Source organism: Hemiscyllium ocellatum, chromosome 7 (genome assembly GCF_020745735.1).
Source record: "Hemiscyllium ocellatum isolate sHemOce1 chromosome 7, sHemOce1.pat.X.cur, whole genome shotgun sequence".
NCBI classification, from domain to species: Eukaryota; Metazoa; Chordata; class Chondrichthyes; order Orectolobiformes; family Hemiscylliidae; genus Hemiscyllium; species Hemiscyllium ocellatum.
Window position 1 is genome coordinate 36,678,298 of NC_083407.1, and position 27,756 is coordinate 36,706,053.

The 27,756-nt window shown below is 39.4% G+C and overlaps 1 protein-coding gene across 3 annotated transcripts in view; it reads right to left on the reverse strand.

Moving 5' to 3' along the window:
* spopla (speckle type BTB/POZ protein like a) overlaps positions 1-27,756 on the reverse strand; it is a 202,657-nt gene that overhangs the window by 28,822 nt on the left and 146,079 nt on the right. For all 3 annotated transcript variants that reach the window (XM_060827833.1, XM_060827831.1, XM_060827832.1), the window contains 2 exons: positions 15,203-15,336; positions 4,037-4,158 (listed from right to left, as the gene is read on the reverse strand). In XM_060827833.1, the coding sequence (XP_060683816.1) occupies positions 4,037-4,158; positions 15,203-15,280 (200 nt within the window). In that variant the 5' untranslated portion in view covers positions 15,281-15,336. The remainder of the gene's footprint in view (positions 1-4,036; positions 4,159-15,202; positions 15,337-27,756) is intronic.

Consider the following 27,756-nt stretch of genomic DNA (forward strand, 5'->3'; position numbering starts at 1 on the left):
AGATGCTGGAGGAAAGTAGCTGAGAATGCAATAGGTAGATGATGGTGGGGCTAATGGTGATACTTCGGAGAGGAGGGTGGAGCAGATAGGTGGGAAGGAAGATGGACAGGTAGGACAAGTCATGAGGGCAGCGCCAAGTTGGAAGGTTGGATCTGGGATGAGGTGGGGAAATGAGGCAACTGGTGAAATCTACATTAATCCCATATGGTTGGAGGGTTCCAAGACAAAAGGTGAGGCATTTGGGGGGCCAGGGAAGTGAAAGCCTTGGAAGAGATACGGTGTCGGTGATGTCCTGAACTAAGCCATTAGCTCATTTAATCGAAGTGCGATGTATGTCATTTTCAGCAAATGAAGTGAAATGTGTCTTAATTGTTTTTCTATATTTTTAAAGTGATAATAGAAAAATTAGAGGCAAACAATTCAGAGCCTTGAACCAGTTTATGCTCCAGATGAGTTGTATTTCCTATGATTCATGTTAACATTGAACGAGCACTGTAGTGTCATGATTATGATACAAAGAGAATGGACCCTGACATTGGCTCTGGAATAAATTAGGTTTCACGGCTCAACATCAGGTAAGAGAAATCTCCTGATGATCACCATCTGCCTAGTTACTCCTCAAATAGCAGATGAATGTCTGTCCTCGACACTGGCAGAAGTAATGTCTGTACAGTCCAACCACTTTGGTTTACTTGACATGACAGAAACATGTGGTTCAGTGCATTGGAGATAGCCAAGTTATGGGGTCTGACAACATGCTGGTGAAAGTGCTGGAGACCTGAGCTGAATTCTGCTGCTCTCTCTCACATCTATCCAATAATGTGAAAAATTGCCCTTTTTTACAATGTTAAATGTTCTATATGTATATACTTTTCATATTTAACAAATCATATTCAACACAAATAAGAAAACATAAGTCACTATTTTCTGAGCTACAATAAAATGACCATTAACATATCATCTAATATCAAGGTCTGTAAGGGAGTGGTAATTCTGGTCACCATCAGCCATAAACCGAATTAGACCAACCATAACAACACAGTGGCTACAACATGGGTTAGGCAATTTAAGACTGAGATGAGGTGAAATTTCTTCACCGAGAGTGTACAGCCTGTGAAATTCTTTGCCACAAAGGTGGTTGAAGCCAAAACATTGAAGGTTTTCAAGAAGTAGTCAGAAATAGTTCTTGGGGATAAAGGGACCAAAGGTTATGGGTAGAAAGCTGGAGCAGTGTACTGAGTTAGATGATCAGCCATGGTCATATTGAGTGATGGAACAGGCTTGAAGGGCTGAATGGCCCACTCTTACTCTTGTTTTCTACATTTCTATGAAACTGCAGGAGGGAGAGCAACATCTCAATGGTATAGCACAACACGTTACTTGAACTAGTGGAATGACATGCACGGTTGTAGCATGAATAACTTTCAGTATGTACTGCAGCAACTCAACAAATTATCTTAGCAACCCTTCCATGTGAGTTCTACCAGTAAGGATCACATAAAACAAGGTAATAGCAATATTATCTTTAGGCTAATCTCCAAGTCATTCAACACACTGAATTGTACATAGGTTGCCAGTTCTTTAGTTGCCACTGCATACTTTTTTGGAGTTCACTATCTACTCCCATTTGAAATACATTACAACAGAACTGTAGAACTTCAAGACTGCTAGCACCACTTTGTCATGGCAATTAAAGATGGGTAATAAGTTAGCTATTGCTGTTACAGACCTTAGTCTGACATTTAAAAAATAAACATGCAATAAAAACTTGGGCATCACTCAGGTCTCTTTGGTAACTCTAATCATAGTACACAATTTCCTTGAGACCATGTGGAATATCATAAATCTGACTGTTCAGAAAGTGATTATGATAATAATTTTCACTTCTAAATAAATCTGTGTGCCACATAAAACTGTTGACTCATTAAAATATTCAAGAAGCCCTAGGTTTACACAACAGAAATCATTGAAAAAATAACCAAAAGTTTGCCAAGCTGTCTAAGGTAAATTGTTAGAGGCAAAAATATCTAGCACTATGCATACAAATAGCACTTACAGAATTATGCGCTCCTCCCATACATTAGCAGGAATGATGAACACAAACTAACAAATAGCTAAATATTCACTGTTAACTTCATTAGTTTTCCTTTCAAGTTTGAATATTTTCTTTGACTATGCTACTAATATTGACCTTGATCACAATGAACACAAAGCAAACATATGGCTTTCTCGGCAAAATTTCCTATCGTAAACTATATTTTCTCATCAAGAATTAATGAGTGGAAACCTTATTTACTTTATTTTAAATGTACGGATCCTATTTCCCTTCCCAATACTGAAAAAAAAGTTCAAAACATTATCACTTCTAAAAACTAAAAGGACAGAATTAACTGAAGAAGTTGATATGGCTTATGACAGACAAATGAAGAGCTGTACTTTCAAGATGCTTGAACACATCTAACAGAACAAAAATTCCACATTCTTGAAAGTCTACTTTCACTTTGAAGATTTCCATCAATATCATGAGCGATGATGAGTCGGTCTGCAACACTGAATACACTCAATGCTTGGAGGACATAGACAAGATTCAAACATGTCATATATTAACAACATTGTTATGGTTATTCATTCTGTCACCAGCACAAAAGCAATAACAACAGTACACAATCTAGGAGTACTTTACATCATAATATTTTACTCCTATGAAAGGGCTCTATTTACTCAGAAACATCTCAATTCCTGTACGAAAGCACACTTTCTCCAGGATAACTGCATCCAAGCCGTTTGATGGGCTAGTGCTAGAAATTATGCCTAATGATCCTATGGAACTTTTTTGTTACCCTGACAATTGCTAACTTCTCCATTTAATTGCTCTAAAACCGACTGCCGCAAGAAAAGCTGCCTCGTGAGTTGAGGCTAGTTTGCTAAATTAAGGCTTTTTTTGGGGGGGGGGATGGGTTTTCAAAATTCTCTATTTCTTTCACTTAAATGCTGACTTGTCAAAATTTCTTCAAAAGTCTAATCATGGACAGTGTGAATAGTCATGGTCTTTTTCCAATGGTAGGATAGTCCAAAACTAGAGAACGTAGGTTTAAGGTGAGAGTGGAAGTTGTTAAAAGGGACCTGAGCAGCAATTTGTTTTCATACAGAGGGTGGTACGTGCATGAATGAACTGCCAGAGGAATTGCAACATTTAGAAATCATTTGGATAGGTATGTGGATGGGAAAGGTTTAGAGGGACAAAAACAGAAATTGCTAAAAAAAGGTCTGGCAGCACCTGTGGAGAGAAAAGGTTTAAAGGGATATGGCCAGTCGCAGGCAATTGGGACTAGTTCAGTTTAGGATCTATCACTATAAATTAGCAAGAAGCTTCTTGCAGAAATTATTACTGCAAAACTCAGGATGGTACAACATCTGCTCGATCAAGCAAACTAATAACTAACAGCAAAAATCAAACTTTCCTTAACATGGTAATGCAAAATGTGGTTGTGGTCAGCAGACAATCAATTAGGTAATGATCAAGACCAAAGCTCCGTATAAAGCAAGAAGAAAGGAAATCATTCAATCAAGATGGTCATGAGATTATACAAAATCTCTTGGATAGTTACCTAGACATTACAGCAGTTGTAACCAGTAAAGTGATAAATTTCTGACTATACTGAGTTTGAGCAAGGAAGATGAACAAATCTGTGCTAAACACTTCATTAAAAAGTTTATGTGACTGTTGCTGAAAGAAAACATTTGTCAAAGCTTTTCACCTTGCATTCATGAAGACAATTCACAGGAATACAGGCTTAAAGGGAGAAGTCAGCATTTATACTAAAGAAGGAAGTGCCGATTGATTGACCAACCGACTTACTGCCATGGATACTTTTGGCAGGACTGAAGTGATTACAGACGTGCAAATTTATATTTTCGTACATAAACACAGTCAGCTTCCCATTAAATAATATTCCATACTCCATTTCTAGACCACTTAAAACTGATAAAAAAAAACAAGTAATTTGTGAAGACCATCTGTTGAACTAAAACTTACCACTTCATTTTATCATTTGGCCCAGATGAAAAAGTTGAACTCTTTAATACTTCGCCCATTTCTTCTCGACAAAAGCTAAAGTTATTGATGGTCCACATGTAAGAGAACTTTACCACTTTTACCTAAGTATTAACCAAAAAAAAAGGAACTGAATGAAATAATAAGAAATTAAAGAATATAAAAACATGTAAATGCAAAAACAAACAGTTAAAATAGATTACTTGGTAAATGAACAATATTTCTCATAAAACTGAATGAATGCACAGTTCCACTGACTATTTAATTTTCACAAATAGTTCTCTCATCAACGCAGAGAGCACCCTGTGATTTAAAGCAGAACAGAATCTAGAATTTCTCAGCACTGACAGGTCTACAAAATACTCATCAGAAAATAGGAACAAATGCTTGTAAAATAATAGTAGATGATTTGTTTGAAATAAAGTCCAAGCCACACAAAACATGAAGACTTCTTCCTAAAGCCTGTCATGAAATACAGAGGTTGAAGCTTCTTAAATTATACAATACAATCATCTGGGAGGAACCATGAACGTTGAAAAAATTAAGAAAAACAAAATAAGAGATAAATAGATCATACAAACTTTAAAATTAGTGTTTTTTGAAAAGATTTGTAGCTCAGGTTGAGTTTCTGGGTGTAAGTTTGCTCACCGAGTTGGAAGATTTGTTTTCAGATGTTTTGGCACCATACTATGTAACATCATCAGTGAGCCTCCAGAAGAGCTATGGTAGTATGTCCCACTTTCGATTTATGTGTTTAGGTTTCTTTGGGTGTGTGATATCATTTCCAGTTCTTTTTCTCAGAGGTTGGTTTTTGGGGTCCAAGTCGATGTGCTTATTGAAGGAGTTCCGGTTGGAATGCCATGCTTCAAGAAATTCTCGTGTGTGTTTCTGTTTAGCTTGCTGTGTGTGGTTGTTCAAGTTTGTTACTGAGAAATTGGCAGACTGTGGTTATTGGGTACCCATTCTTCTTGAATACGCTAGCGGGTACTAGTAATCTCAGGATTACTACTAATGCTGCATGTCAGTCAGAGTAGAAATAGCAGGACATATCAGATGAATATATGACTGAAGAAACAGTGTCGGTGGAGATGGTAAGTGTGTGAAAGCATTCAGATTCCAGGAGCATTGGGACCAGCACAAAGCAGATTGGTTACGAATGGGCAGGACCAGTACCGATATCCTAATAGTTGCTGGGGAGACTGCTAACTTAAATGGCAAGGTGATGGGAACCTATGCAAGGACTCACAGGGAAAGGAATCAAAGATAAAAACAAATGGCAGAAAGGAGAATAAGAAAAATGGTTGACGGAGAAATGAAGGGCTAGGATCAAATGTGGACACAGTGAAAAATAACAGACAAGTAATGTTAAGACAGGCCTTAAGGTTTGTAATTTAATGTGCAGAACATTGACAACAAAGTGATAAATTAACCATGCAAATAGATGATAGGTTTGATAAGGTTGAGTTTAGGGAGACATGGCTGCACGGTGACCAGGATGGGAACTACACATCCAGAGGTACTCCGTATTTTGGAAGGTCAGACAAAAGAAAAAGGTGGAGGAGTTGCATTACTGGTTAAAAAGTAAATTAATGCAATTGTGAGGAAAAATATTAGCTCCAATGATGTGGAATCTGAATGGATACAGTTGAGAAATACCAAAGAGAAAAAAAACAAACATTAGTGCAGGTTGTATATAAACCCCAAACTGTAGAGGTAATGTTGGGGATGGCATTGAATGGGAAATTAGACACATAGGCAATAACGGAATAACTGCAATTATGGGTAACTTTAATGGTAACAACATATGGGATTGGGCAACTCAACTTAGTAACTATACTAGTAACAAATTAGGAACTCCTGGAGTGTATATAGAATGGACCAGTATGTTGAGGTACCTATAGAGAATAGGGTGTGCTAAACAGTATTGCATAATGAGAAAAGAATAACTGACAATCTAGATGCGAAAGGCCCCTTGCAGAGTGGCAAATATAATGTAATAGAAATCTTCATCAATATGAAGAGTGGCACAGTTGATTTCAAGACTAGTATCCTGAATCTAAATAGAGTTAAATGTAATGAAATGAGACACAAGTTAGCTTTGTTGGATGGGGGAAAAGGGAGGATGCTTGAAAAGAGGATGGCAACAAGGCAAAGGCAAACATTCATTAAGTACAACTGTGAACCGCAACAATTGTTCATTCCTGTTTGGTGCAAAGATAAAATGAGAAAGGTGGCCAAACATGGCTTACAAGGGAAATTAAAGATGGAATTAGATCCAAGGAACAGGCATACAATTAGCATAAACAAAACAACAGGACTGAGGATTGAGAACAGATTAGAATTCAGAAAAGGGTATAGAGATTGATTAACAAAAGAGAAAATAGAGTATAACAATAATCTCGGGAGGAGCATTAAACACTGATGTAAAAGTTTCTATGTATATTTAAAAAATCGGTAAAGATAAACGTAGGTCACTTACAATCAGAAAAAAAAGGTGAATTTATAATGAGGAACAAAGAAATGACTGACCAAATAAATATATATTTTAGTTCGGTGTTCACAAAGGAGGACACAAATAACATATCAGCAATGTTAGGGAACAAAGTGTTTAGTGAAAAAAAGGAACTGAAGGAGGTCAGTACTAGTAGGGAAATGGTACTGGGGCAATAGATGGGATTGAAGGCTGATAAATCCCCAGGACTTCATAATCTATATCACAGAGTACTGAAGGAAGTGGCTCTAAAAACATTTCCCAAGACTGTACGGATTTTGGGATAGTGCCTACAGATTGGAAGGCAGCTAATACAATCCTTCTATTTAAAAAGGGAAGTAGAGAGAAAACAGAAATTATAGACCAGCCATTCTGACATTGCTGGTGGAGAAAATTCTAGAGTCCATTGATAAAGATTTAATAGCAGAGCATGTGGAAAATAGGAGGATTGGACAGAGTCAGCGTGGATCTACAAAAGGAAAATCATGCTTAACAAATCAACTGGAATGTTTTGAATATTTACAGGTAGAGTTGATGAAGGGGAGCCAGCAAAAGTGTTTATTTGGACTTTTAGAAGGCTTTTATAAAGTTCCACATAAGAGATTAGCATATGAATTAAAGCATAAAGGATTTGGGTTAGTATAATGAAATGAATAAAAAAAAACAGGTTGGCAGGCAGGAAACAAACAGGAAGAACAACTGGGGAAGGAAACTGAAGCGGATGGGCACAATTGAAATGTGGAGCTTATTCAAGGACCAGTTACTGCGGATCCTTGATAAGTATGTACCAGTCAGGCAGGGAAGTAGTTGTCAAGCATGGAAGCTGTGGTTTACTAAGGAAGTTGAATCTCTCTTCAAGAGGAAGAAGGCAGCTTATATTAGGATGAGACGTGATCGCTCAGTTAGGGTGCTTGAGAGTTACAAGTTAGCCAGGAAAAACAAAGAGAGAGCTAAGAAGAGCCAAGAGGTGACATAAGAAGTCACTGGCGGATACAATCAAAGAAAATCTTAAGGCTTTCTATAGATATATCAGGAATAAAAGAATGACTCGAGTAAGATTAGGGTCAATCAAGCATAGTAGTGGGAAGTTGTTCATGGAGCCAGAAGAGATTGGGGAAGTACCAAAAGGGATGGCATGTTGGCTCAGTGGTTAGCACTGCTGCCTTACAGCACCAGGGACCCGGGATTGATTCCTGCTTCGTGTGACTGTCTGTGTGGAGTCTGCACATTTCCCCCGTGTCTGCATGGGTTTCATCCAGGTACTCCGGTTTCCTCCCACAATCCAAAGATGGGCTGGTCAGGTGAACTGGCCATGCTAAATTACCCTTAGGTGCATTATTAAGGGGTAAATATAAGGTCAGGGAATGGGCCTGGGTGGGTTAGTCTTCGGAGGGTCAGTTTGGAATTGTTGGGCCAAAGGACCCGTTTACATACTGTAGGGAATCTAATCAATACTTTTTGTCGGTATTCACACTAGAAAAAGACAATGTGGTCGAGGAGAATGCTGAGATACAGGCTATTAGTCTAGATAGAATTGAAGTGCATAAGGAGGCGGTCTTAGTAATTCTGGAAAGTTGTAAAAATAGATAAGTCCCCTGAGCCGGTTGGTATTTATCCGAGGATTTTCTGGTAAGTCAGGGCCGAGATTGTTGAGCTTTTGGCTTTGATCTGCACATCGTCATTGTCTGCAGCCAGAAGACCAGAGGATAGCAAATGTTGTTCCCTTGTTCAAGAAGGGGAGTAGAGACAACCCTGGAAATTACAGACCTCTGAGCCTTACTTTGGTTGTGGGTGAATTGTTGGAAAGGGTTATAAGAGATAGGATTTATAATCATCGAAAAAGGAATAAGTTGATTAGGGATAGTCAACACGGTTTCGTGAAGGGTAGGTTGTACTCGCAAACCTTACTGAGTTTTCTGAGGTGACCAAACAGGTGGATGAGGGTAAAGTGGTTGATGTGGTGTATATGGCTTTCAGTAAGGTGTTTGATAAGGTTCCCCACAGTATGCTATTGCACAAAATAGGGAGACATGGGATTGAGGCCGATTTAGCAGTTTGGATCAGAAATTGGCCAGCTGAAAGAAGATAGAGGGTGGTGGTTGATGGGAAATGTTCATTCTGAAGTTGTTACTAGTGGGGTACTGCAAGATCTATTTTGGGTCCACTGTTGTTTATCGTTTATCTAAATGACCTGGATGAGGACATCAAAGGATGGGTTAGTAAATTTGCAGATGACATTTAGGTCATTAGAGTTGTGGATAGTGATGAAGAATGTTATAGGTTACAAAGAGACATAGATAAGCTGCAGAGCTGGGCTCAGGGGTGGCAAATGGAGTTGGAAAAGTGTGAGGTGATTCACTTTGGAAGGAGTAACAAGAATGCAGAGTACTGGGTAAATGCAAAGATTCTTGGTAGTGTAGATGAGCAGAGATATCTTGGCGTCCAGGTACATAGAAAAGTTGCCACACAGGTTAATAGGGTTGTTAAGAAGTTATATGGTGTATTAGCTTTTATTAGAAGAGGGTTTGAGTTTCAGAACCATGAGAACATACTGCAGCTGTACAAAACTCTGGTGTGGCCACATTTAGAGTATTGCATATAGTTCTGATCACATTATAAGGAAGGATGTGGAAGCTTTGGAAAGGGTTCAAAAGAAATTTACTAGGATGTTGTCTGGTATGGAGGGAAGGTCTTACGAGGAAAGGCCTTACGAGGATAGGCCGAGGTACTTGAGGCTGTTTTCATTAGAGAGAAGGTGATTGAGAGGTGACTTAATTAAGACATATAAGGTAATCAGAGGGTTAGGTAGGTGAGAGCTCTTTTCCTCAGATGGTGGTGGCTAGCACTAGGGGACATAGCTTTAAAGTGAGGGGTGATACATATAGGTCAGATGTCAGAGGTAGTTTCTTTACTCAGAGAGTAATAGGGGCGTGGAATGCACTGTCTGCATCAGTAGTGGACTCGCCAACTTTAAGGTAGGTAAAAACAAGGACTGCAGATGCTGGAAACCAGAGTCTAGATTAGAGTGGTGCTGGAAAAGCATAGCAGATCAGGCAGCATCTGAGGAGCAGGAAAATCGATGTTTCAGGCAAATAGAGACCTCTATTCCTGATGAAGGGCTTTTGCCCGAAACATCGATTTTCCTCCTCCTCGGATGCTGCCTGACCTGCTGTGCTTTTCCAGCACACCACTCTCGTCAACTTTAATGGCATTTAAGTGGTCATTGGGTAGGCATATGGACGAGCATGGAATAGTGTAGGATAGGTGGGCTTCAGACTGGTTTTACAGGTCAGTGCAACATTGAGTGCTGAAGAGCCTGTACTGTGCTGTAACTTTCTATGTTTTTCTTTTCCAAATGGCAAGCAATGACTAGTTAGGATCCCAACCAATCATAAAATATATTAACAATTTAGATGAGGAAACTAAAATATATCTACAAGTTTGCAAACAACACAAAATTGGATGGGAGGATGAACTGTGAGGAACATGTGGAAGTGCTTCAGTGTGATTTGGACAAACTGAGTGTGTGAACAAATGTATGGGTGATGCAGTAAATTATGGACAAATGAAGAGTTGTCACTTCAACATCAAAAAGAAGTAGGGATATTATTACAGCAAACTTTGTTTTGACCGGCACTTTATGAGGTGGCACTCGATAAGCCAGCAAAAATTATATACCTGAAAAACCGGAAGTTTACTGCATTATCACAATCACCATGATCTCTGAGTGATCAGTTGAGGATGTGAGTAAAGATGCTCTCTGTCATTAAGTTTGATTGAACGCAAAATTGTACTATTATTTAAGTGATTTATGTTGTAAATAAAGTATAACAGTGATGTGTATACCCCCGCCTTACATTTATATTACTATGTGTTTCTACATTGAATATATGGATCTCTTGCCTAATTGGAAAATTTGATCAACTGGCATATTCCTGGTCTCATAGATGACCGTTCATAAAAAGGTTTGCTGTATATGAATGGCTATAAACTGAGAGAGGGGAATGTGCAACAGTACACCAGTCGCTGAAGGTTAAATCTGCAGGACCAGCAGGTGGTGAAGACAACAAAAGATGTATTGGCCGGCATATTGAGAAGATTTGAGTACAGAACCAGGGATGACTTGCTGCAATTATACAGGGCCTTGGTGAGACCACCTCTAGAATACTATGTTCAGTTTTAGTCTGTTTAACTGAAGAAAAATGTTCTTTATGCTACTGGAGGGAATCACTGAGGTTTATAAGACTGATTTCTGGGATGTAAAAAGTGAGGTCTGCAGATGCTGGAGATCAGAGCTGAAAATGTGTTGCTGGTTAAAGCGCAGCAGGTCAGGCAGCATCCAAGGAACAGGAAATTTGACGTTTCGGGCACAAGCCCTTCATCAGGAATGAGGAAAGTGTGTGATTTCTGGGATGGGGGGGATATATGAGGAGAGGTTAAATCAATTAGGATTACATTCATTGGAGTTCAGAAGAATGAAGGGGAATCTCAAAGAAGCATATAAAATTCTAACAGGGCTAGATAGGGTTGATGCCCCTGATGACAGACAAGTCCAGTTCCAGGGGGCCACTACTTAAAGATACAAGGTAAACCCATTTAGAAGTGAAATGAGGAGAAATGCCTTGACCTAGTGAGTGGTGAGCCTGTGAAATTTGCTATCACACAAAACAGTCAAGACCAAAGCATTGTATAATTTCAAGGAGGAGTTGGATACAGCACTTGAGGCTAAAGGAACCAAAAGACATGAAAGAAAACCAGGAACAACTATTGATCGATCATGTTCATAATGAATAGCAGAATCCTATACCTGCTTATATTTTCTTTATTTCTGTTCTTATAGAAAATACAGCAAACATAACTAACCTACAAGTGTCATGACAGGGTATGATTATAATAAACATAGTATACCTTTAAAAAGCATAAACATTTACTTTTGACATTGTTTAACTACAAATAACTGAAGTAATATGAGAGACAACTGAACATTTAACTGAACTACACTTCTTGAAAGCATGCAGAAAGGTCTTGGGAAAATGTTAACTTAAAATACTAACAGGTTTTTGAGTACCATGCAGAAGACCAAAATCTTAATATTACAAGCTGTGAAGAATGAAAGTTAATTACAGAACAGAAGTAGATATAACATAACATTGGTCATAAGTACTCAGGTATTTGAAATGCAGTTCTAAGTTTATTGTACCCTATTGTTGCTTGGTAATGTAGAATTTGTGTATTTGGGCTCTTGTGAGAACTAGTTGCTATGTCTTTGAACCAGGAAGCCTGGGTTCAAGCTCCCAACTATTCCAGTTGTGTGTAATAACATGAACATGTTGATCAAAATCTCGAACTGGGGTATTGCCTAAGAGAGAAATGGATATTGGAGCTTTTGGTCATGCATTTGATTCCAGAATAAACGCTAGAACACCAAATCACAAAAGAAACACCAACCTATATACATGACAAGAGGGTGCTAATTGTTTGGCAAGCGGATTCTGACTGATTGAGACATCAACCTGAAGATTGCATTAGAGAACAGTTCCCCCAAAGTTTTTGTTTGAGTTCAAGTCATATGTTCAAAAGATGATTCTCTATGAACCCCTCAACTCTATTCACTTACCATGAACCAAAATTTCCATCTCCCATGCCACAGTTTCAGCTACATATTTTACTAACTTTCTAATCTGCTTATTCCTATACCAAATAGTGTATGGATCATGTCACACCCAGAAATTCTTATTTTCTTTTAGCGTCTACTTTTTAATTTGGACCTTAAGTCCTCAAACTCTTAGCAGAAAATATTCCTAGTTCTACCTATGTTTTAGATCCAATGTGAACCACAATTCTGGATCCTCCAAAACAAGTTAGTTTCCAGTCATGACACCATATGTCTAACTCTGGCCATAATAGGAAACATAACCTTCAGATTTCAGCTGCAGAGAACAGCGTATCTTCCCTTCACCAGATTAATGTCCCCTGTTATAGATTTATTTCTTTTTACTCCTCCCACTTAAGTGGTTTTCTGCACATGCTGAAGTGGTCAATGTTTTGTCCATCCTACAACTCTAGCACGCATGCACAGTGGTAGCAAATATCTGCTGAAAAAGACTAAGGTTACCCCATCACTATACCTGGATCCCATACCTGCCAGATTTTCAGACATCCCCACCTCACTGACCACCTCTAAAAGTCTTTCTTAGCCAAAAAAGACTTGATTGCTTCCTGGAGGAAAGCATCCAGGTTATACTTCGAAACCTTATATCCCAAAAAGTCTGTAGCTCAGAGTTCAGCTCAACGAATGTCAGGCAAAGACTTTAAACTGTTTTGACTATACTTATTGCTTGTGCATATGATGCAACCATGCAAATAATGTTACATATTATTTTAAAATCAAAGTCTCTTGGCTGTTGACACTTTTTGATCTATTTTCCACACATCTGAAACTGTTTCACAGACAGTGAAGTAACTTTGAAGTTCAGCAATTGCTGAACTTTCACAGTGTCTTTTCAGTAGTTGCTGAATGTGGAAGAAAATAAAGTTACAATTATACAAGCCTTGCAAAGCCATGTGATACATTAAAGTGCTTCACAACCAAGAAGGTACTTCTGAAATATATCCAATTTACATGCACAACGGATTTCTAGTTCTTGTTGTGATGCTCATAGCCCTAAGATGTATTATGCTTACAGCTCAAAGGCCAACAATTAATATAATATGAGGCAAGAAAATCACCTCAAACATTCACTCATGGCCTCAGGGACAAACATCAGAATTCAAGTAAAACTGCATTTTTATTTAATAACTTCATCTCTGCAAATGACCAGATAAAATCAAGTCTGTTCAATTTTTTTTTGTGGTTTTTGGTAATTCAGATCTTAGATTTGCAATCTAGAAATGACCTGCCTAGCCAATGAAGTACAGAATAGTGCTTGCATGGAGACAAAGAGAGAAGACTGCAGTGACTTTCTCTTTTAAGAGTCAGGTCTTTGCTTTCTACCCATTTTTCAGGTGAAGTGGATGGAGTCTGGGTGTTGGTAATTTACAGAAGCAGAGTGAACACGAAAGTGTCAAAGTCCATATTATATAGTGGCATTAGTCATACTGAGTGAAAATAGTCTGCATCAGACTCAGATAAGAATTCCAACTCAAGCTTTAGGCTTCAGTTAGGATGGACCGATGTTGATGATGCTTTTTGTGGGCACTTTTAATGCTGAGCAACTTGTTTTCTTGTAAGTGGTACAGTTACCTATTTTCAAGCAAGTTTTGCTAACTGAGCAGAAAAGGAAAATAAAGGTCAGACCGTGCAGAAAGAAAGATCTGAGAAATTTAGTTAGTTGACTTCTGTTATCTCAAAATTTAGAATCCAAAAACAATTTGCAATTTGACTGGCCAGTTTTCTGCCTCTTGTGAATTGAACTGCTTGCTTACACCTCAGAATCAATTGAACTGCTTTTGATTTGCTCATATTCAGTTTATCCTTAACACAAAAAAGCTCTTTGAGCCAAACGCTAATTTGCCCTACAGATCTGCAAGTTCCTGAAGTGTGACTTCTCTGATACACTTTCAGGCATGGAAAATAATGGCTGTGCAATTTTTGAAATTTGATTGACTAGATAATCTTATGTTTTCCAACGTCTAAATTCAAAAGCTACTATATTTATACTTGATGTAAAATTACATTAGATCACAAGTAAATATTAAAAGGTCCTAAGTCAATTACAAAACAAATATTCTTAAGTTCAGTTTCCCACTGCCTCTTCAAGCAAAACAAACGTTGATAAGTTTCAAAAAAAATAATTCAAACTTCTAATGAATGACTTAAAGGATCACAGAAGCAAATTTCAAAACTCTAATTTACTCTAATAAAAGAACTCAATACTTTCAGTCTGCAACATAAACCCTAGACTACAGAAAGGATCCCACATTTAAACTTGCACTGTGGCTGCAATCCTCCTCCTACTGCAATATTTCCCTTTGTCAAGTTGACACTTGAGTCTCCAGGAATGAGTTGAAAGTTAGTCTCAGCTCCTTTTTTCTTTTCCCTTTCCCAATTGGATAATATTCACTCCCTGAAGAGACAAAGTTAGTTGAATCTTCCAGCTTTGTTTGGACAAAGAGTGTTGCTGTAACAGGTTAAACGAGCAGCTGCAACCCAGTTTGACTTGTTCCTAAGCAACAACCATGACAAGCATTTGTCACTTGATCATAGGGATCATCTGCTAAGTTTTCCCAGTAATTTTGAATAACCTCTATGATGAAAAACAGAAGGCTTGAATTCAAGGCTAGTGTTTACTGCTTATCTGGGTATACGTGATTTATACGCTGTCAGAAATTATATGCTAGACTTTCATTAAAATAGAAATTGCTAGCAATGCCCAGCAGGTCAGCCAGCATACATTGTGAGAAGAAAGTAGCATTAATGTTTTGAGTCTGGTGACTGTTCATCAGAACTGCTAGACTTTCACATTACAATCTCTCTTCTTGACCACCTGGGACTTAAAGCAAGAAAACTCCAATTCTTAAAGCTAAAGGTGGACTGGATATTCAACTATTCAAGTTCAACAAATAGTGCAAGTTGCTGTTCATTTCATCTGCCAAGAAATTAGAGCACAGAGTTAAAGCTGAGCAATTAGAAATTGAAATAATGGGACATATCATACCTGGGTGTAACACCAACTCTCCGCCACAGGCCCACTAGACATCTCTCCAGGTGGAGGAGGAGTTGGCACCCTTGACATCGCCAGCTTTTCCACCGTTTTGAATCTAGATGCCTCAGGGAATTTCAGGGCTTCTCCTGCAACGAAACACAATTAAATCATCAACTTTTAAACAGACAGTTTGTGAAAGGAGAATACATTAAGTTAAAATTCTTCAATTTATGAATGCTGACGATCATCCTAGATTCAAGTTTGTAACAACCGAATCTAGAACAGGTGCAATATCCATTCAGATCCTCATATTTGCTCCCATAAACACACAACTTGTAAATTACTGCTCTCATTTCAATTCTCTCCATTTACAACAATGGCCACTCAAAGTTGTATGGCAGAGATGCATGTGCGAGTTGAGAAATCAAATGTGGATTTTAGATCCAGCAAATTTGTTGAATCAAATGTAACTGTTTTGGAATACAGTTCAATTGTGTTCAATGCTTGAAAAACAACTAATATTCATATAAAAGGAGACATCACTGCTGACTGTGATTTTGTCTTTTGCAGTTAAAATCACAAGACAACTATCAGGAGAGTGAAATCCAGCTAATTTGCCACTAGCAGGGACATCAAGATCAATTGCTGCAGCATTCTCACTACATGGCTAGAATTAGTTAACCTCATTCAGTACAAGGATCAATTCTGAGAATATATAACACAAGTACTCATTGATGAATAACTGAATCATCAGGTACACATTGCTGAAGCTACTTTTGCTTTTCATCTGTGATCACTTAGAGACCCATTGCCCATCAGAGCTTCACTACTCTTATTTGCAGATCAGTTGAAGCAAGATATAACCAGAAATACTGTGAAAATGAATCTAAACGTTGGACATGTAAACCATTTAAATTTGGCAGTCTTTGTTCCATATCCTTCAATAATATCACTTTATTGAAGTCCTACAAACTTAAAGATTCCAAATCGATCTAGTAGCCACAGATTTTTGTTTTAAAATAAGTGTGGTGTTTGGTTTCCACTACCCTTTGAAACAGAGCATCCTGATTTCAGTTCTAAATGGCTATCTATAATTTTAAAATTATGTTTCATTGCCCTTGATCGCTCCACTAGACAAAATACTTTCCATGTGCCAATTCCATCAAGTCACTAAATTAGGTTGCCCCTTCACCACCTAAAGCCAAAGGAATATAAAGTCAAGTTCCTAAAGCTTGTCCAATAATCTGTTCCAGTGAATCTGTACCTTACTCTGGGATCAGTGCCCAAATCTGAATGCAGCATTCCTGACTGAATCTGACCAAGGCTCTATAGCTTTGAAGCATAACATTTTTTCCCTTTTTGATTAATTATTGCACCCTGTGCATGGATACCAAAAACATTTTGTTCCTCTACAGCTTCCAATCTGACTGCTTTTTGATCCACTGCAGGGAATATAAAGACTTTAAAAGAATACATTTGTAGGATGTGGACAATATTTCCTGTAAACTACATAGCTGCTGGGAAGTTGTGTGTGCACGTTAATTGGCATGCCGATGCACAGAGCTACTGCCATGCATGGATCTTCGAGATCCACATTGCAGCAGGAAAAATTATAATGAACGCAGGATGCTGGTATCAGTGGCTAGGCCAGTAATTATTATCCTGGAGAAGTCAGTGGTGAATTGCCTTATTAAATCACTGCAGTCCTTGGGATATGGAGGGACACCCTTAGTCTTATTAGTCAGGGAATTCGAAGATTTTGATCCAGTAACAGTGAAGGAACCGTAATATAGTTCCAAGACAGGATGATTTATATCTCGTGAGGAAACTTGTAGGTGTTCCCCTGCATTTACTGTCCTCCTTTTCCTAGATAGTCAAGGTTGTGGATTGGGAAGATGTTATTTGAAGAGCCTTGATGAGGTGCATAGCCAATGGATTTTGAACAACTCATCGAAATACTAATAATAAAGCAAGCAATTGTTGACAGGCAGGGTTAATAATGTGGATGTAATCGCAAGGCAAATTGGTCATGTGGAGTGGTTAGATTAGATTAGATTACCTACAGTATGGAAACAAGCCTTTCGGCCCAACATGTCCACACCGACCCTCCAGAGAGTAACCCACCCAGACCCATTCCCCTACATTTACCCCTGACTAATATACTTAACACTATGGGCAATTTAACATGGCCAATTCACCTGACCTGCACATCTTTGGATTGTGGGAGAAAACCGGAGCATCCAGAGGAAACCCAAGCAGACACAGGGAAAATGTGCAAACTCCACACAGACAGTTGCCTGAGGATGGAATCAAACCCGGGTCGCTGGTGCTGTGAGGCAGCACTGCTAACCACTGAGTCACCATGCCACCCATGGAGTGCTTATGGAAGAATAAAGACATTTGAAAAAGATTGAAGGTTAAGAAAGAAACATGCATTAAGTGTAGGGTCAGCAGGGGATTGAATGATCGGAAAGAATAGTGGGAGATTAGAAGAGAACTTGCTGAAAAACTGATGCTGTTATGCCGAGTCTTGTATATACACTGATCTCTCCTGAAGTGGCAGGTGCCCTTGTTGCTGTTCATGCATCATGGTCTTGGTCTTCTCACAGCTGACGAGCAGACCAATCACGGTGTCACTACTCTCAAGATAAGGGACAGAAGGTAAGATTGGTGGATCACTTTCAGGAGATTCAAAACATACTATAAAATTCACTGATTTAAAAGAAAAAGAAAATACTTATTTATATCACACTGCTATCATTATAAAATATTGCAAGATCCTGAACAAGGCTGTTAGCAAATGTTCCCACAGAATTATATAAAAGATGACTGCAGAAACAAAATGTTTGCTCAACGAATCACTAATTAGCAAGTATCTTAAAGGAAGGAGGAGCCAGGTCTGTGGGGAGAGAATTCCAGTGTTTCAGACTGAAGCCAGTGAGTGATTAAAAACAGGATTGCACAAGAGCTCAAAGCCACCAAAAATAACAAAAATGGTTTTTATAATGTATAAAATGTCAGACTTCCATAATAAATTATATCTTGACATAGATATTAAACTTTTAGCCCTTAAGAACCATCATATAAATAACTGCTAAGTAATGGATGGCTCATTATGCTTTTCAAAAAATCTTTTGATTATAAATAAAGTGTTATAATCAAGCCCACTAATTACTTTTGTCATGAAGAACTGCAACATCAAGTCCTCTTGTTATAGGATTGCAATGGATTAACCAACCTGTGCCACTGATGCTCAGACAAAATAACGGCTCATAACCGACAGAAAGCAAGTGGCTTTAATGCAGAAAGAAAACCTTCTTTGATCAAGTAGCTTTAGGTAATTGTTTGAATGAAGCCACTGACTCATGAGTATTGGTTACTTTTCAGTAAAATAAACAATTTAGCTTAAGTTCCCACAGACAGACAAGTATAACTTTAAGACATAGAAAAGAGGAGGAGGGGTAGGCCATTTAATGCTGAGTGTCCTGCAACATTCAATATGAGCTTTGCTGGTTATCCATTCAATACTCTGATCCCATATACCGGCCACTGCAGCGGACAGCAACTGACAATTGGAAGCGGCAGATTCAAACCACTATAAATGCCGGAGGAATCAGCACAGAAGCGCTTCACAGGAGGCTCCCAAGCACTGAGGATGTCACCTAGAAAGGGGACGAAACGTTTGCAACAAAAACTCCCAGCTCGGCGAACAGAACCACAACAACGAGCACCCGAGCTACAAATCTTCTCCCAAACTTTGAACTCTGATCCCACTTTCTCCCCATACTCTTTGATTACTTCAGCCACCGGGAAAACAAACTAACCACTTGAAAACATTCAATGTTTTTGCCTCAAAAATCTTTGGTGGCAGAAAATTCCACAGGCTCAACACTCTCTGGTGAAGACATTTCTCTGCATCTTAGTCATAAATGGCTTACTCACACGGACTATGCAAGAACCTGTCAATATTTGGGAGAGAAAATGATTTGATACAAATCGACAATGGCAAGACATGGATTTAGAGTTATGCCCAATTAGTGGCAGTTTAATGAATGCCACCAGATGGCAAAAGAAGCCTCATTCTACTTGAGCTCTGATATCAACTGCGCTTTGCTACAGCTCACTGATTCCAAACATTTCACATTGGAAATTTCAGAGAAATCTGCTTTCTTAAAATATATAGAGTTTGCCTGAGAATCTGTCCAGTAATGAGTACTGTCAGGAAATTCTTTTCCAGTTTTTGTTTGCATGAATGTTTAATATATTTAAACTGAGATTACTGGTTCTGGACTCCCCAGTCAGTCATTAAGGACATCCTCCCTGTCTAGTTCTGTTAGAATTTTATAGGTTTCAAATGAGATTTCTCCCCATGTTCTTTTAATCTCCAGGGAATAGACTGCTAACTGATTCAGTTTCTCTTCATACTTCAATCCAGCCATTCCAGGAATCAACCTGGCAATTTTTGTAACACTCCCTTTATAGCCAGAAAATCCTTCATCAGGTAAGGAGATCAAAACATACATTACTCCAGGTTTGGTCACATTAAGACCCTGTATAATTGCAGCAAGACATCCCTGTTCCTGTACTCACATCCTCCCACTGTGAAGGACAACATACCATTTGACTTAGACTCAGAGATGTAAAGCATGGAAACAGACCCTTCGGTCCAACCTGTCCATGCTGACCAGATATCCCAACCCAATCTAGTCCCACCTGCCAGCACCCGGACCATATCCCTCCAAACCCTTCCCATTCATATACCCATTCAAATGCCTCTTAAATGTTGCAATTGTACCAGCCTCCACCACATCCTCTGGCATCTCATTCCATACACGTACCACCCTCTGTGTGAAAAGGTTGCCCCTTAGGTCTCTTTTATACCTTTCCCCTCTCACCCTAAACCTATGCCCTCTAGTTCTGGACACCCCGACGCCAGGGAAAAGACCTTGTCTATTTACCCTATCCATGCCCCTCATGATTTTGTAAACCTCTATAAGGTCACCCCTCAGCCTCCAACGCTCCAGGAAAAACAGTCCCCGCCTGTTCAGCCTCTCCGTATAGCTCAAATCCTCCAACCCTGGCAACATCCTTGTAAATCTTTTCTGAACCCTTTCAAGTTTCACAACATCTTTCCTATAGGAAGGAGACCAGAATTGCACGCAATATTCCAACAGTGGCCTACCAATGTCCTGTACAGCCGCAACATGACCTCCCAACTCCTGTACTCAATACTCTGACCAATAAGGGAAAGCATACCAAACGCCGCCTTCACAATCCTATCTACCTACGACTCGACTTTCAAGGAACTATGAGTAAAAAGTGAGGTCTGCAGATGCTGGAGATCAGAGCTGAAAATGTGTTGCTGGTTAAAGCACAGCAGGTTAGGCAGCATCCAAGGAACAGGAAATTCGACGTTTCGGGCCAGAGCCCTTCATCAAGGAACTATGACCTGTACTCCACAACCTCTTTGTTCAGCAACACTCCCTCGGACCTTACCATTAAGTGTATAAGTCCTGCTAAGAATCGCTTTCCCAAAATGCTGCACCTCGCATTTATCTGAATTAAACTCCATTTGCCACTTCCCAGCTCATTGGCCACTTCCCAGCTCATTGGCCCATCTTGTCCAGATCCTGTTGTAATCTGAGGTAACCCACTTCGCTGTCCACTACACCTCCAATTTTGGTGTCATCTGCAAACTTACTAACTGTACCTCTTATGCTCGCATCCAAATCATTTATGTAAATGACAAAAAGTAGAGGACTCAGCACTGATCCTTGTGGCACTGGTCACAGGCCTCCAGTCTGAAAACAACCCTCCATCACCACCCTCTGTCTTCTACCTTTGAGCCAGTTCTGTATCCAAATGGCTAGTTCTCCCTGTATTCTGAGAGATCTAACCTTGCTAATTAGTCTTCCATGGGGAACCTTTTCGAACGCCTTTCTGAAGTCCATATAGATCACATCTACTGCTCTGCCCTCATCAATCTTCTTTGTTACTTTTTCAAAAAACTCAATCAAGTTTGTGAGACATGATTTCCCATGCACAAAGCCACGTTGACTATCCTGAATCAGTCCTTGCCTTTCCAAATACATGTACATCCTGTCCCTCTGGATTCCCTCCAACAACTTGCCACCACCGAGGTCAGGCTCATCGGTCCATAGTTCCCTGGCTTGTCTTTTACCGCCCTTCTTAAACAGTGGAACCACGTTTGCCAACCTCCAGTCTTCCAGCACCTCACCTATGACTATCGATGATACAAATATCTCAGCAAGAGGCCCAGCAATCACTTCTCTAGCTTCCCAGAGAGTTCTTGGCTACACCTGATCAGGTCCTGGGGATTTATCCACCTTTAACCATTTCAAGTCATCCAGCACTTCCTCCTCTGTAATCTTGATATTTTGCAAGATGACACCATTTATTTCCCTACAGTCTATATCTTCCACGTCCTTTTCCACAGCAAAATACTCGTCTAATTTCTCTCCCCATTTTCTGTGGCTCCACACAAAGGCCTCTTCACTGTGTGCTGCATCTGCATGCTTACTTTCAACAATACACACAGGTCTTGAAGCATCTCCTCTTTCCCATTATTGCCATTTAGATAATAATTTACCTTCCTGCTTTTCCTCCAAAAGTGGACAGCCTCACACTTGAATATTTTACTTCATCTGCCAAGCATTTGCCCCCTTGCTCAACTCATCCAAATCACACTGACTCATCTCTGCATGATTTTTACAGCTGATGCTCCCACTCAGTTTTGTGTTGTTTGAAAACGTGGACGGACTGCATTTAGTTCTCTCATCCACGTCATTAATATATACTGTGAACATATGGAGTCTAGGCACTGATCTATCTGGAACCACATAGTCACTGCATATTTATTTCTATTCGGTATTTTCTATCTGCCAGCCAGTTCTCTATCCATGTCAGTATATTATGCTGAATCCCTTGGGCTTAATTTTACAGGCCTGTTAGTCTCCTATGCGGGACCTTACTGAAAAAGTCTTCTGAAAATCCAAGTAAACCATATCCACTGGCTACCGTTTATCAACCCTACAAGTTACATCCTCGAAAGCTTCCAGCAGATTTGTCAAGCACGATTTCCGTTTCATAAATCCAAGCTGACTTTGCCCGATCCTGTAACTGTTTTCCAAGCACTCTGCTATTAACTCTTTTCTAATAGATTCCAGCATTTTCCCCAATACTGACATCAGACTGACTGGTTTATAAATCCTGGTTTCTCTCTACCTCTCTTCAAAATAAAAGGATTACATGAGCTACTTTCAAATCTGTGGGAACTGCTCCAGAGCGTACAGAATCTTGAAAGATGACTAACAATGCATCCATTATTTCAAGGACCATTTCCTTAAGTACTATGGGTTGTAGATTATCAGGTCCTGGGGATTTATTGGTTTTTAATACCATCAATTCACCTGACATCATTTCTCTACTCATTCTGGTTTCCTTCAGTTCTACCCATTCACTAGACCCTGTAATCCTCAACATTTTTGTGGGTTATTTCCCTCCCTCGGAGGAGAAAGTGAGGTCTCCAGATGCTGGAGATCAGAGATGAAAATGTATTGCTGGAAAAGCGCAGCAGGTCAGGCAGCATCCAAGGAACAGGAAATTCGACATTTCGGGCATAAGCCCTTCATCAGGAATGAGGAAAGTGTGTCCAGCAGGCTAAGATAAGAGTTAGGGAAGAGGGACTTGGGGGAGAGGTGATGGAGATGTGATAGGTGGAAGGAGGTCAAGGTGAGGGTGATAGGCCGGAGTGGGGCGAGGGCAGAGAGGTCAGGAAGAAGATTGCAGGTTAGGAAGGCGGTGCCGAGTTCGAAGGATTCGACTGATACAAGGTCTCCCCTCCCCCCACCTTGTCTCAGTCAAGTGTTACAATAAAGCTGAATACTTAAGACAACTTAAATTCACATGATTTATTACAGTGATCAAAATGGGGACATACGGAATGTCTTTACAATTGGTGTCTGACAAGCAATAGCATATGAAAGCTTACATATGGGTTTAAGACAGTTTTAGTCGAAGATCTACTGTATAGTGAATTGACCATTGGCTCACAACTTTCCGTGTACAGACCTCATGACAGAGCACTTGCAAAACGATATGACGACGGTGAACATTGTTTCCCAATTGTCAGAACCAGTCACCATTGTGACCATGATTTCTGCAGGCTGACTATTTGGAAGATTAACAAAAACAAAAAGCTCAGTTGGCTGAGACAAGGGCTCAGAGAAAACAAAGGCCAGGCAATTCTATACCTTCTTAGCAAACTTGTCATCCTCTGTAACAAATGCAGCAAAGACTACCATGCGAGAGCATGGCCCCTCAGCCACACCAGACAATACATAACGGAATTGATCACCACGGCACAAACCAGCAATTTGAAGGCTGACAGTTCAGTAATGTAAAAATTTAACCTCTCATTAATCTTCTACAACTTCAACAAAGGTGAGAGTATTTAAATCAGTCTCATTAATATTTGTGAAGTATTTAAATAGTCTTGTTTGAAAATTATTAATTTATTGATTCATAGATTTTTAAAATATTGCTTTGCTAGATGTTTGCTGATTGGAGACCATGCCTCTAACATCTGGTTAATTATGCTATTAAATAATAATTTCCTGCATATTATTTAACGTTACATCTCACATCATACAATAATGGTATTTATCACCTGCTTTTCAATGTCAAATAAGTAATCATTCATGAAATTACTACATGTCAGTTAGAGCCAAATTAGTCTTCTAGAAATTCATGTTGACTTAAATATATTGCCATGGTCTTGAATTAGCATAACAGTGTTGAACAAATAGGTCTTTAATTCTTAAGGCAACGTCCTGACCTTTTATAATAACCAGAAAATTAGCAATTTTCCAGTCTTCTGATGGCACGACTGATTTCGATGTGGAAGGAGATCCAAGATATTTGTAAGAATAAGAGTGTTGTAATGGTAGCGGATTTTAAATTTTCAAACATAGATTGGGACTGTTATTGTGTTGAGGGCTTGGATGGAGTGGAATTTGTTAAGTGTGTATAAGAAAACTTCCTTATTCAACATGTGGATATACCTACTCGAGAAGGAGCAATACTTAACTTTCTGATGGGGAATAACGCATGGTAAGGGACTGAGGTGTCAGAGGAGGAGCACTGATGGGAAAGTGATTATAATTCCATCAGTTTTAAAGTTGTTATGGAAAAAGATAGATCAAAAAGTTAAATTTATTAACTGGAGTACGATCAACTTTGACGGTATCACACAGGAACTTTCACAAGTTGGTTGAAGAAGGCTATTCGCAGGTCAAGGTCTGGTTTTAAGTGGGAGGTTTTTAAAAATGAGATAAGACTTCAGAGACAGTATGTTCTCGTTACTGTGAAGGACAGGATTTGTAGGTTTATGGATTGCTGGATGACTAGAGAAATTGAGGGCTGGTCAAAAAACAGTTGCGGTCGAGTGAATCCCGAGAGGGATATAAGGGCAGTAGGAGTACACTTAAGATGGAAATCAGGAGGGCAAAAAGGGGACAAGAGATAGCTGTGGCAAATAGAGTTAAAGAGAATCCAAAGAAATTCTAGAAATACATTAAGGGCAACAGAGGAGCAAGTAGGACCCCTTACAGATCAACATGGCCATCTATGTGTAGAAATATAGGAAATGGGTGAGATAATAAATGAATATTTTCCATTAGCATTTACTGTGGCAAAGGAGGATATGGAAGCTAGGGAACTTGGGGAAATAAAGTTTTGAAAAGAGTTCATAATACAGAGGCTGTGGTAACAGAGGTCTTAAAATGCATAAAGATAGATAAATCTCTGGGACCTGATCAAGTGTTTCCCAAAACTTTGTGGCAAGCTAGGGAACAGATTGTTGGGCCCTTCCTGAAATATTTGTATCATCAACAACCACAGGTTAGGTACCGGAAGACTGGACGCCAGCTAATGTGTGCCATTATTTAAGAAAGACTAGAAGGAAAACTCTGTGAACTAAAGACCAGCGAGCCTTACACCAGCAGTAGGCAAGTTGTTGGAGGGGAATCTGAGGGACAGGATTTATATGCATTTGGAAAGACAAGGTCTATTAGGGATAGTCAACACGGCTGCGTGTACAGGAAATCGTGTCTCATTAAATTGACTGAGTTTTTTGAAGAGGTGACAAAGAAGATTGATGAAGACAGAGCGGCAAACATTGGCTACGAGGGCATCAGCAAAGCATTCAGTAAGGTTTTGCATGGTAGACTGGCTAGTAAGGTTAGATCACATGGGATCCAGGAGGAGTTAGCCAATTGGATACAAAACTGACTTAAAATTAGGAGTCAGAGGGTGGTGGTAGATGGTTGCTTTTTGGATTGGAGGCCTGCGACCAGGGAATGCCACAAAGATCTGTTCTGGGTCCATTGATTTTCATCATTTATACAAATGATTTGAATGTGAATATAGAAGGTGTGGTTAGTAAGTTTGCAGATGATACTAAAATAGGTGGTGTGGACAGTGAAGGAAATTATCTCAGAGAACAACGGGACCTTGATCAAATGTGCTGAGGAGTGGCAGTTGCAGCTTAAGTTAAATAAATGTGAGGTGCTGCATTTTGGAAAGGCAAATCAGGGCAGGACTTACACACTTAATGGTGGTGCCCTGGAAAGTGTTACCATCAAACAGACCTGGGGGTGCACAGACACAATTCAAAGTAAGTGGAGTCGTAAGTAGGTGGTGAGAGTGGCATTTGGGATACTTGCCTTCATTGGTCAGAACATTGAGTTTACGAGTTGGGATGTCATGACAGGACATTGATGAAGCCACTTTTAGAATACTGCATAGAATTCTGGTGACTTTTCTATACAAAGGATGTTGTTAAACTTGAGCAGGTGCTGAAAAGATTTAAAATGATGCTGCTGTTACTGAAGGGTTTCAGCTATATGGAGAGGCTGAATAGCCTGGGGCTTTTCTCCCTGCTGTGTGAGACACTGAGAGGTGACATTATAGAGGTTTATAAGGTCATAAAGGTCTTGGAGAGGGTGAATAGCTAAGGACCTTTTCTTGGGGTTGGGAAGTCCAAAACTAGAGGTGAGTGGGGAAAAATTTTAAAAAGACCAAAGGTCATTTTCATGCAGAAGGTGATGTGTATATGGAATGAGCTGCCAGAGGAAGTGGTAGAGGTGGGTAAAACTTGAATATTTAAATGGAATCTGGATGAGTATATGAATAGGAAAGCTTGAGAGGGAGGTTGGCCAAATGCTGGCAAATAGGACTCAGATTGGGATGTCTGGTTGGCATGGATGAGTTGGAGCGAAAGGTCTGTTTCTGTGCTGTGTGACTATTTTGTGCACTCTTGCTACTTTTTGAGTGGGGATTGGAGGGACATCCAAAGCTGGTTTAGAAAAGATAAGTTAAATTGAGACTGAAGGAAGAGCATGAAAATTGTCAGGTTTCTAATATAATGATTTTGAATATTTAAATTACAGAGGTGATCAAACAAGGAATGAATGGAAAGCAGAGAATTATCAGCTAACATAAAGTCCTTAACATCAAAGGAAGAGTGAGTTTTTTTAGGAAATAAAAATATCTTGTGGAGAGAGCTAATGAGTAATTTGAACCTGGCTTCACTAGAAAATAGGATACTGCCAATGTAGCAATAAAAATAGAATGGTAAATATAACAGGATCAAAGATAGATAAAGAGGTACTTAAAGGGTCACTCAAAGTGGAAAAGCCACGGGTCTAGGTGGGATACATTCAAGTGCACAGAATGAATTAAGGGTAGAAATTGCAGAGCTCCTTGGAATGGTGAGGGATCAAACGTTAAAGGATTTCAAGAACTAACTTGCTTGAGTTTCTGATGAAGCAACGGAAAGGGTTGATGAGGGTAATATAATAGATGCTGTGTACATGGACTTTCAAAAGGCATTTGACATGGTTCAAGAAAATGAACTTGCAAAATTAAACCCTGCACAATGAAAGGACTATTAGCAAGATGGGTGCAAACTGAAAGCAAAATGTAGTGGTTAACAGGATTTTTTCAGGGCCGAGAGTGGGGAGAAGAGGAGGAGGTATGCAGTAGTGTTTCCCTAAGAATTGAAATCAGGACCACTAATATATATTTACGATCTGGACTTGGATGCAAAACATAATGACAAAGTTTCCCAATAATGTAAAACTGAAGTGTAGTAAACAAGTGTAGTACAATCAAGATTAAAGTGGTGCTGGAAATGCACAGCAGGTCAGGCAGCATCTGAGAAGCAGGAAAATTGATGATTCCTGATGAAGGGCTCCTGCTCGGAATATCAATTTTCCTGCTCCTTGGATGCTGCCTAACCTGCTGTGCATTTCCAGCACTACTCTAATCTTGACTCTAATCTCTAGCATCTGCAGTCCTCACTTTCACCTAAGTGCAGTACAATGTTAAGGAGTGCGTACAGATATTTTGGAGTATGGTGGGACAGATTGAGATAACTATTAAAACGTATATGGGATCTTTGGCTTTAATAAAAAGAAGGATAGAGTGTAAAAAACGAAACTATGCTGAAACTTCATAAAACATTATTTCTGTTTATTTCTGAA